At 51.7% G+C, this 11,532-nt stretch overlaps 1 protein-coding gene across 1 annotated transcript in view; it reads right to left on the reverse strand.

Annotated features, from left to right (window-relative positions):
* Positions 1-10,306, reverse strand: part of VAV1 (vav guanine nucleotide exchange factor 1) — a 47,722-nt gene extending 37,416 nt beyond the window's left edge. Inside the window, exon 1 of the mRNA XM_074350943.1 lies at positions 10,016-10,306. Within this exon, the coding sequence (XP_074207044.1) occupies positions 10,016-10,219 (204 nt within the window). The 5' untranslated portion in view covers positions 10,220-10,306. The remainder of the gene's footprint in view (positions 1-10,015) is intronic.
* Between the last annotated feature and the right edge of the window lie 1,226 nt (positions 10,307-11,532).

Raw genomic sequence — 11,532 nt, forward strand, 5'->3', positions numbered from 1 at the left:
CCCTGCAGTTGTGACAATGACAAACGTCTCCAGGTATTGCCAAATGTCCCCTGGGAGAACAGAGCTGCTCCCCCCACCCCCAGTTAAGAACCGCTGTGCTGACCACCATGCTGGGCTTTCTTCCATCTCTAATATCACATGGCCAATCGGAACCCCCCAAAACCTGTTCCTCCCCCAGCCTTCCCACCTCAGCAAATGATAGCCCCCCTCACGCAGGTCCTTAAGCTAAATACTTAGACATTGTCTGGCCTCCTTTCATTCACTCCCAGCCCTCCCCCTCATCCAATCTGTCAGCAAGGCTGATCAGCCCAACCAGCAGAATGTGAGCTGGATCTATTGCCCTCAGCCCCTAGTCTGAGCCACCATCACTCTTCCCTGGGACACCTTCATCAGCCTCCTCTTCCCAGGTCCCCTTGCTGCCACCTCTATTGCCCTTAGAGTCTGGTCCCCACGGAGCAGCTTAAAACCTTCCAAGGACTCCCCATCCCATTTAAGTTCCACACACATACCCACAGCCACGCTAAGGAAGTACCTTCCTCTCAAGCCTCATTTCCCTCCACTCTCCCTTCACTCCCTCACCACTGACCAGTGGATGCTTCAGTCCCATCCTGCTGCCACAGGGCCTTTGCACAGCCTTTGCTCTCCCTGCCCCATGCTTCCCAGAGCTGGTTCCTCATCTTTCATCTCTCAGCTTTCCTTGAACACCCTGCAGAAGCCTGTCCCATTTGTTCTTCTCCATCCTGACCCTTGGTTTATTCTGTCTGCAGCATTTCCTACAATGTTTTATTGCTTTGCCTGTTTCCTGTCTGTAGCAGGTTGAATGGCAGTCCCTGAAAAGATATGTCCGCATCAGATCTCTGGCACCAGTGAATATGACATTATTTGGGGGGAAAAAAGGACTTTGAAAGACATCACTAAAGATGTCAAGATAAGGAGATCATTCTGGACTGTGAGACACACACACAGAGACAGACACAGAGGACACAGCCAAGTGACGATGGAGGCCGAGGCAGGAGTGAGGCAGGCTCAAGCCAAGGAATGCATGGAGCCAGCAGAAGCTGGCAGAGGCCAGGACAGATTCTCCCCTGCAGCCTGGAGATGGAGAAAGACACTGCCAACACCTCGGTTTCAACCCTGACTCCAGAACTGTGAAACAATATATCCGTTGTTGCAAGCCACCAGTTTTTGAGACTGTGTGACAGCAGCCACAGGAAACAGAACACAGGCAGCCTTCCCTCCCACGAGGCCATGTGCCCAGGAGAGCAGAACCCATATCTGCGATGTTCCTCCCCATAACCCCAGCCTCAGCACAGCGCCCATTGCTGATAACAAAATAAAGGAATAGTCTGACTTGAAGATGCTCTTAATTTCTTCATCCCAGCCGGAAATTGTTCATTTCTCTTTAGGTTCCTCCCCATCCCCCGGAGATAGGAGGCTCACTCCCTTCAGAACAGCGGTTCTCTCGCGGCACTTCTGCCCTCCAGGGGACATGTGGCAGTGGCTGGGGACATTTCATTGTCACTGTTCCGGGGGGAGGGATGCTGCTGGTATCGAGTAGGTAGAGGCCAGGGCTGCTGCCCAACATCCTACAAGGCACAGGAAAGCCCTCAGGACAGAGAATGAAACCTCACATTTCAGCAGTGCTGATGCTGAGAAACTCAGGACTAAACTTAGTACTTAATGCCCATAGGACAATGATTGCCTCCTGAATCTATTCCTCTTCTTCCAGTAGCAGTCCCTCAGTTTCCCCTGAAACAGCACCTCCCCCCAGTCTGGTTCCTTTGGGTAGAGGCGACTCCACCCCCAACTCCAGAAATGGCACGAGACCTGGCCTGGGAGGCCAAGTATCCTCCCCACCACAGCAGTTGGTTCAGGATTAGCTATGCTTCCCCACCTCCCCACTAAAAAAACTCACGTCCAATAAAAGACAGATTTTAAATTTAGAGGCCATGTAATTAACCCTCCCATTTCCCACTGGACACAGAATTGTGGGAACAAAAATTGGGAGCATCTAGGACCTCTTGTCTGCCTCCATAATGGTAAAGAATGACTGAGAATGGAGGAAAACATTCCAACGAAAGTGGAGTTAAGAGATAGAAGGCAGGGATAGGAGGGGAGGGCCTCTGAGATATTGTCTGAACTCCTGGATACAGCTGGACCTGAAGGCATTTTCTCCTACATCTTTCAGTTATGTGCGGTAATAAATACTATTTCTGACCAAGCTGGTTTCGGTTGGGTTTCTGTCACAAGATCTAAGATTCTTGCTTGAAACTTCTGCAGACTAAGCTCAGAATTTCCTCAAATCTTAAACTTCTCCAACTGAACATCCTTTATTTCTTCCACTGTTCCCCAAGGGACCTGACTCCCATGCTCCTCTTAAAGCCCAGGCCTCAGAACATCATCCCTGAAATCAAAGAGGCGTGGCCCATCTCTGCAATGTGGTGAGATCTTCAGAAGCCCAACAATGCCCACCCAACACACCCTCCGATCCTGCCCACTTCCTGGCACCATTAGTGTTAGCAAAGGAGACACATGTGTTACTCTGCGCTGTAACTGCCCATTTCCTCATCTATTTCCATGAGCTGCAGGAAGGTCTCTGGCTCATTCACTGCGGGTTCTCCATCACCAAGTGCGTGGAACTAGCACAAAGAAGTGTCTGCGAGGTGGTGGTAGAATCATCATTATTGTTACTGTTGCTATTATGACCATCATTTGCCCCATTTTACCAATGAGAAAACCAAAAGGGAGAAGCCTAAACACTTGCTTGAAGTCACATGACTAGGAACAGGTAGAGACAGGTGATCTCAGGCACTCCACCTCGACCTCGGCTCACCAGCTACCACCTGCCCATAACGAAAGAGCGCTCGGCAAATACGGACTGAATCAGAGATGAGCCAGCAAGCGCTGTAAGGAGGCAGACAGTACGTTTCTTTGACTTCGCAGGTCACGGGGTCTCTGTCGTGACTGCTCACGGAGAGAAAGCAGCCGTGGGCAGCGTGTCAGCAACCCATGTGCCAGTTACATTTGTTTACAAAAAGAGGCAGTCAGCCCCCAGTTCTAGTGTGCTGACCCCTTATTAAATGACCGCATGAGTGAAGTGACTATTTGAATATTTACTGAGCCCCTACTGTGTGACGGGTGCTGTTCTAGGCACCGAGGACACAGTTGTGAACCAAATAGACAAAAAGCATTGCCCTAATATTCCAGTTGAGGGAGGAGACAATTAGTAACTAAGTAAAAACTGTGAAACAAGGCAGAGAACGGAAGGTGTGCGTGTGCGGAGTGGGGGCGGGAGGTGCGATTTTACATATGGAAACCAGGGGAAATCTCTCTGATAGGAAGTCTGAAGAAGATAAGAGAATAGCCAAAGTGTAGATAGGCAGGGAAGAGGGATCTGAGAAGAAAGAACATCACAGGCAAAGGCCCTGGGGTTGGATTGCACCTGGTGGGTTTAGGAACAGTGAGGAGGCCCATGTGGCTGGAGTTGCGTGAGGGAGGGGGAGAGAGGGAGGAGATGAGGGCCGAGGGGTGAGCAGAGGCCAGATACATAGGCTCTTCTGGGTCATGATGAAGATTTTGGTCTTTTGCTCCAAGGGTAGCCTGGGACGGCCGGGCGCAAGGTGAGGGACATGGGTTTCCAGCATCCTCTGTGACAGTGAACAGAACAGAAAGTCATGGAAAAGAAGACACAGTGCCAAATGTTGACCCTCTGGGCTTCCGTCCCCATCAGCCCTAATGGATATGTTGAGATTAAGTCTTCCACCCAACCCAACCCAATTCAACCCACTTGGCTGAGCTCTGCTTATACCCAGGTCCCCCTGCCCCCAGCTGAATCCTGCCCCCATGGCTTTGGTCCAGGTCCTCCTCATTCCTCATCCCCCTGAAGTTTCCTCCAAGCCAGCTCCCTCCAGACCTGCATCTCTGAAGCCAGCGAGGCATTATCCTGGGGTCCTTTGGCCCTGCCTTCTCTATATCCACCCAACCCATTTCCTTGTCCTCTCTGGCGCCCAGCTAAACTACATTCCCAGCCTGTCTTGCAGTTGGATAGAACCATGTGATGGAGTTTTGGGCAACAGAACAGAGGTGATAATGCCATGTCTGGGCCTGGGCCATGAAAACCTCCCAGGGTTTCACCCCTCACAACTCCCTCCTCGCCCTCTGGCTGAATACAGGACTCCAAGGACGTCGGGGAGGGTGGTGCTATGGGATGGAAGGAGCCCAGGTCCTGTGGGGACTTTGTAAGGAGGGCTTCCCCCTTAATCCCTCAGCTGACCCAAACTGGATGTGATATAAGCAAGGAGCAAACTCTTGAAAGTCACTGAAGCAATGTAGTTTGTTACAGCAGCTAACATGACGCATCCTGACCTATACCACACCCTACAGGCAGCTCAGACCCACTGAAATCAAATGAACAAAAAGAATGACTCCCATTAATTTAGCTTTTGTTGTACATCAATCATACCTCAATCTGCCAATCACCATGATAGGAATTTAACTCAGCTTATCACATTGAACCCTCATACAACCCTGAGATAAAGGTGCTGTGATATCTACATTTTAGAGATAAGATAACCAGGGCTCAGATGGGTTAAGTAATTTTTTTCCTCTCCAAGATCACAGTGCTAGTAAGTATCTGACTTGAAACTCAAAGCAGTCTAATATATAAAGAGTTCCTAAAAATCAATAAGAAAAAAAAGGCCCACAGTGCCAGAAGGAAAAAAATAATGGGCAAAGGATATGAACAATTATTATTTTGCAGGGGGAAAATATAAATAGCTCTTCAACATAAGAAAAGAGGCTCCACCTCACTCAGAATAAAAGAAATATAAACTGAGCCATAATGAGGTCTTTTTATCACCCATCAATTTGGCATAAATCCAAAAGCTTAACAACAGAACTGTCTGCCGGCGAGGCAATGGAGTGAAAAAAGCACTCTCAGACATTGCTAATGGTAGTGTAATTGGAACAAGTCATCTGGGAACAATCCCATACAAAGAACAATTTGACAAGACTTACCAAAAACACAGACTCACCCGCTTTGAGCCAGCAAACCCTTCAGAGAATTTATCACGTGGGTATCCTTGCTCATGTGTACGGCCACAGTGATAACACTTACATGTAGCTAGGCACTTTCCTAGGTTCTTGATAGTAACTCATTTATCCTTCACCACAATGCTTTCATTTCAGATGGAGATTTATTATCTCCATTTTACAGGTGAAGAAACAGAAGCACAGAGAGGTTAAGGAACATGGCCAAGGTCACACAATGAAGGAGCTGCAAAAAGGTTCACGGACAAGGTTATTGATTGCAGTAAGTTTGTCAGAACAAAAGCCTGGCGCAGACTAAGTGCCCATCAGTGGGGGTAATGGTAAAATAAGTGTTTGCCCAGCCATGTGATGGAATAGAGCTCAGAGCAGCTGTTAAGAGCAGGGATCCTGGAGTGGAGTGAGGGCAGAGCTCAGTGGTAGGGTCATGCTCAGCATGCACCAGGTCCTGGGTCCAACCCCCAGTGCCCCAATCAAATAAAGAAATAAACAAACAAACAAACAAACCTAATTGCCCCCCACCCACACAAAAATAAATAAATAAATAACAAGAATAAGAGGGGAGAGTGTAGCTTAAGCAGTAGAGCGCATGCTTAGCATACGCAAGGTCCTGGGTTCCATCCCCAGTATCTCTTCTAAAAATAAATAAATAAATAAGCCTAATTACTTCCCCTCTAAGTAAAGTGAATAAATAAGAAGTGCAAAGTGCAAACCATTAAAAAAAAAAAAAAAAAAAAAAGGAATAGAGATCCTGGGACCAAGCTGCCTGGTTCAAATTCAACTCTGTCACTTTCAAGTTAGGTGCCCTGGGGCAAGTGACTTAACTTCCCTGCGTCTCAGTTTCCCCATGTGCAATACGGTGCTGATGGTACTACCTACATCGTAGGCTGTTCTGAGGATGGCACGAGTTAGTCTGTGGAAAGCCTTTGGACCGGGGGTGGGGGGAACTTTTCCTACAAAGGTCTGGATAGTAAGCATCTTCAGCTTCACCAGCCAAACACTCCCTGCGGCAATTAGCTGTACTGTTGTCATGGGAAATCAGCCAGAGACAAAGCATAAATGAATGGGTGTGGCTGTGTGCCAATAAAACTTTATTTATAAAATGTGCTATGGTCCAGATTCGGCCCTCCCGCTGTAGGTTGCCAGCCCCCAGTTTAGACGAATGCCTCGCACCCAGTGGGCACAATGTAAATAGTTTGTTAAATCAATGGACAATCTGAAATATCATGCAGTCATTTTTTTCCAAAGAATGCAAGCAATCTCTATGTATTGATTTCAAAAGATGCCCAAGACAGTTATTAAAGTGAGGGTATAAAGCAGTGGGTGGTACGTGCCGTCTTTCCTGGTAAGGGCAGAGTGTAGTTAGCAAGAACCTAAATTCCTATTTGCATAAATATATACAGTCAACTTAAAAAAAAAAAATGGGTAGTTACTACGGGGGAGGGTAAGACGGGGTATCTGAGGGTGAGGGCTAAAAGTTACATTTTACCCTATGCACTTTTTTATGTTTTAATTTTTGAATGATCCACGTGTATCATTTAACCAAAGAGTTAAATATTTTAAAGCTTCTACCAGGCTGTCTGTGCCCTAGCATGGGGCTCTTCAACCTCAGCCCTGTTGACATTGGGCAGGCTAATTCTCAGTTGTGTGTGAAATTGTAGGATATTGAACAGCATCCCTGGCCTCTATCCGCTAGATGCCAGTAGCAGCTCCCAGATGTGACAACACAGACTATCTCCAGACATCGCCAAGTGTCCCCTGGGGAGCAAAACCACCCCAGCTGAGAACCACTGTCCTAAACCCAAATCCTACAGGCTGTGCTGAGCTGCCAAACCTCGCACAATCCCACATCTTTCCTAAAAAGACTTTTCAGCAAGGGTTTATCGGGTGTCAACACTGCACTGAGCAGTGCTGAAATATTACAATGGTCCTCCCCAGAGAGATGCCATTTTTATCCACCCTTCACTGATGGGGAAACAGGCTCAGAGAGGTGAAGCCAGGAAGTGGAGCTGCTAGGATTTGAACCCAGGTCTGGCTCCTCCAAGCCATGGCCCATCCTGTTCTGACTCTCCCACCCTCTCCCTTCCCCACCTCTGCCAGTGGCACCAGCCTTTATGGGCTGGGGACCCTGACATCCTCTTGGCCCCAGTGACCGCTCCCAACCCAAGTCTAATCGGCTCGCCCGTCCTGGTGATCTTTCCCACAATGACTGTCACATTCGTTTCTTCCTCTCCACTCCCTTGGCCTTCAAGTTTCATCTCTGCAACTCAGAATTTGGGCTCCCAGAGAGAGTGGAGGAGAGAATGATGGTGTCTGGTCATCACCGCGGCCACCTCTGGTGATACCATCGTCTCTCTGGGTCTCAGATCTCAGAGGGCCTGACCAGCTTGGAGATTCACTGCAATCTAACCTCGCCCGTGACCCATTGCCGCCAGCCAGGCCCCTGCAGCACGGTGCAGACTACGTGGGAACTGACCAGTTCTCCTCCCAGGGCCTTGGCACTGGCAGTGCCCCTGCCAGGAGCGCAGTTTCCTCAGATTCACATGGTTCATTCCCTCAGTTTGCCGGAGTCTCCTCTCAAATGTCACCAGGCCTCTGGTGCAAGAGTGCAACCTCGTACTCCCAAGCCCCTTTCTCCAGAACACGTACCATCTCTGACAATTTATGTTTCCTTATTTGCCCACTGTCCGTGTCTCCCACTAGAATGCAGCCTCCTTAACACAGGGGTTTGTATGTGTCTTGTTCTCGCTGTTTTGGCACCAAGAAGAGGCCGGGCATACATTGTAACTGTTGATGAATGAATGAATGAATGAATGAACATTCTCTTCCCACCCTCAACCCAGGAAATAACTGAGCAAAAGCAGAGCAACTCCGAAGAGGAAATGAGAGAAACTGGGAAGCACCCCAAGTCCAGCCTCCACACCCTTATTTATGCCATTCCCCCAATGGGAGCACCCTCCCTTCTCTTTCCCCACCCTTCCACATCCCCAGCGGTTCATGGTCCAGGCTTAAATCTATTTACAAATAGGGACTTTCAAACCTATAGAAGCTGTTCTTGTGGACCCTCCCTCTGGCTCAGTGTGACCACCTTTTAGCTTTCCACACACGGCCCCACTGTGAAGGGGCACAGGGCTGAGCTTTGAAGGGAGACAAAATGCACAGGGCAAAAGATCCAGAGCTCCCAGACGAGGAAGATCACGCCTGCCTAGTGCGGGACCTGATACAGCTAGGTGCCGGAAGCCAGAGCAACAAGAAAACTCCTACTCACTCATCAAAACCCAGCGTAAATGTCCCCTCTGTCATAAAGCCTGACTCCCCCAGGCAAGGTCTTGCCTTTGCTCCAGGCCCCCGCCCAGGGGTTTCTCCCTCTGCCCCAGGCCTGACAACACGGGGCTGGGGGATATCTGTCTCCTCGAGTCTGGGAGCATCTTGAGCGTCAGACGCAGGCCAGGGTCCTCAGCATTGCCCAGCACAGAAAATCAAGACACATTAATCCCTGCAGCAGTCCTCCTAGAGATTAATGCCAGGTCCCCTTGCGCTTCATCAGAGAGCCAGCTGTAGGGAAGATGCCAGCAGGGATGGAAGTTCATCCTTAAGTCTATCCACCTTCCCATTAGCTGCTATTGAAGCCTCACAGAATCTTGACTGCTTGCAGGTCTGACACCTGAAGGGTCTGATGGCTACTTCCTTATAAGCTGGACGCCAGAAGGAGGAAAAAAATGTAGGCGAATTTGGGATGGCCTGTGGCCAGAGCAGCTGGCCATGGGGGGAGGGGGCCTCTGGGGTTCCCTCATTCTCTCAGGAAGCCTGCCTGAGCTAGGGGAGGATGGGCCACGCACCTCTCTTATGCATGGCCCTGTCCCCAAGAGACACCCTCAGGGACCCCTCCCTGAGCAGCTACTTCCCCTCCCCCCATTCGCACGTGGCACCTCAGACCAGGGAGAAGGCAATGCCCCACTAGCCCGCGGCTCTTCCAGACAAGGCTTTCGTCCAGGGGTAGAGCCTGCGGGCTAGATGGCCAGTGTGCCTTCGGACCTCCAGGGCAGGCGAGGCGCCCCTAACTGCCAGCCATCAGCCGACATCGCTTCCACCCAGCACTCCGGAGGCCATAGGGAACCAGAGAAGGTGCTACCCGGAGAGACCCAGTCAGTTTACCACCCCCACCCAACCGCATTCAAATAGGAATTTGAATATATTTCCTGAGCTGGGGGCGGCGGCAGTCAAATCCACCTCCCCCTGGAACCTCAGGCCCTTGCAGAAATCCCTACAGAGAAAAAGCAGCTATTTTTAGGATCCAAAATCCCAAGACCCTCTCTTGAGGCTCAGGGTCATGTCCTGCCTCGAGATGGCCCCTGGGATGGATGGAGCTACAGAGCCCGGAGCCCGGAGCCCACAGCCCGCCCCGCAGTCGCCCCATGCTGCCCCAGGCCCAGGCAGGAAGCCAAGGGGAAGATGTGAGGGGAAGGAAGGGGCCCAGGCCCCGGGAGGAGGAGATGCATGTGGGGGAAGGAGTCGGAGGAGGCCCCTCCCCCAGGGCCAGAATCTTGGAGGAGGGGGGAGATGTCAAAGGAGTCAAAAGCCTCAGGTATCCTACCAGCCACCCAAGGGGTTACCAGCGCCCCTCAGGAACCCCCACAGCCCCGTCTGGGGGCTCGGTCTCCAGAGGAGTCAGCCTGGGGTTTGGGAGCGTCAGCCTCAAGTCTGCCGTTCTCAGCCTAAGCGTGGCTAACGGGGAGCCTATTGGCCCGTTGCCATTAACCTCGGGTGGGCCACCCCAGAATCGCTGAGTGTCACCGCCGCCGCTTCCCGGTACCTGGTGTCAGACCCAGAGTCAGGAGCAGATTCCGCTCTACGCTGCCGGCCTGGAGGCGCCGGTGCATCAGCCCCCTGGTGCCAACCTTGGAGTGGCGGCGGGGGGGTCTGCCTCTCCCCTCCCACCCTCGGGCCGGCCAGCCTGTGGCGGGCTCACCTGGGACATCTGGGGACGCAGGTTGACTTCTCGCAGGTTGATGGCGTGGGGAAGGAGGTTGTTGAGCAGCTGGCAGAGCAGGACGCCATCCCGGAGGGCTTGAGCCAGCTCGCACACCTGGGCCCCATCCCAGGTCACGCGGTGGCTGGGCGGCAGGACCCGGCACTGGATCAGCCAGTGGGTGCACTGGCGCCACAGCTCCATGGCCGCTGCCTTCCCGGGCCGGGCCGCGCACCCTCGCCGCCTCCTCCGCCCGCCCGCCTGTGCTAGCTAGCTACCACTTCCTCTTCTTTGCCTGTAACTGTCGCCCTGAGAGGGGGTGGAGGAGGAGGAGCCGTGGGGTGGGGGCGGATGGGGGCGGGGGAGCACCTGCAGCCCAGCCCCGCCCAGCCCCTTTCAAGCAGGACCACGCCTCTCTTTCCCCCAAAACTGAACACCTGGGCACCCAGGAGTGAGGTCAGTGTAACCAGACTGAGACCTGCTGCCTTCCTCTACATCCAACCCCAGAGCAGTACCGCCTCCGAAAAAGACCCAAAATCCGCCTTCTTCCCACCCCTCCCTCCTCTGCCTCCACCCTAGTCCGCCCCGCATCCTTGCTAGCCTGACCTAGTAGGTCTCCTTCCGCTGTCGGTCCCCGCGCTCCTGTTCTCAGCCCCCGCAGTCTGGACTCCCCCATCAGAGCGCACTCGTGAACGCCTAAGTCATCTTGTTCCAAAGCCCCCCTCACTGGGGTCAAAGTCCTCCCTGCAGCCCGCAAGGCTCTGTACGTTATGCCCTCATCCCTGCCCTTACCTCCTCCACTCTCCCACTCGTTCACTCTGCTCCGGCCACACGGGTTCCCTCAGTGTTTCTCCAGCCCACCAGGTCACCCCAGAATCCTGCCCTAGAATCCTGCCACAGGGCCTTTGCACATTATCTCCCTCCGCCTGAGGCGACTTCGCTCGGCTAGCTCCCTCACCTCCTGCGACTTTGCTCTCCTGAAGTCTTCCCAAAACTTTCCATTTCAAATCACAGCCTTTTCCCCTACTCCATCACACCCTACCCAACTTCCCCACATCTAGCCCTGATCACTGTCTGACAAATCTATTTTATTATACTGATTTCCTTATTGTGTATTTAGAAATTTGTGTCTCTTTTGTTGGACTCCACCCTCAGCACCTGGCACATATGCATGCTTCGTAAATATTTGTTGCATCAATGAATGAATGAGCGAATGAATGACTAGTTGAAAGCTCTATTGGCTCTACCTCTGACACTTATCCCAAATCTATTCATTTATCCCCATGTCCCTGGCCACCATCATCTCTTTCCTTATAGACTTCAATCGTGTCATTTTAATTTAGCAAATGTTTACTCTCTTCGTAGCCCTTATCATTACCTGAAATCATCTGGTCTAGGAGGTCTCTCTCTCCCCACTTCCACCCACAGTCTTCCCTACCCCCTCCACCTCAGAAGGCACCCCTGCCTTGGATTTTCTTCTTTAATTATTGTAGCCACTTGGGGGCGCTAGACCCCTT

The sequence above is a fragment of the Camelus bactrianus genome, chromosome 22 (assembly GCF_048773025.1).
Source record: "Camelus bactrianus isolate YW-2024 breed Bactrian camel chromosome 22, ASM4877302v1, whole genome shotgun sequence".
NCBI classification, from domain to species: Eukaryota; Metazoa; Chordata; class Mammalia; order Artiodactyla; family Camelidae; genus Camelus; species Camelus bactrianus.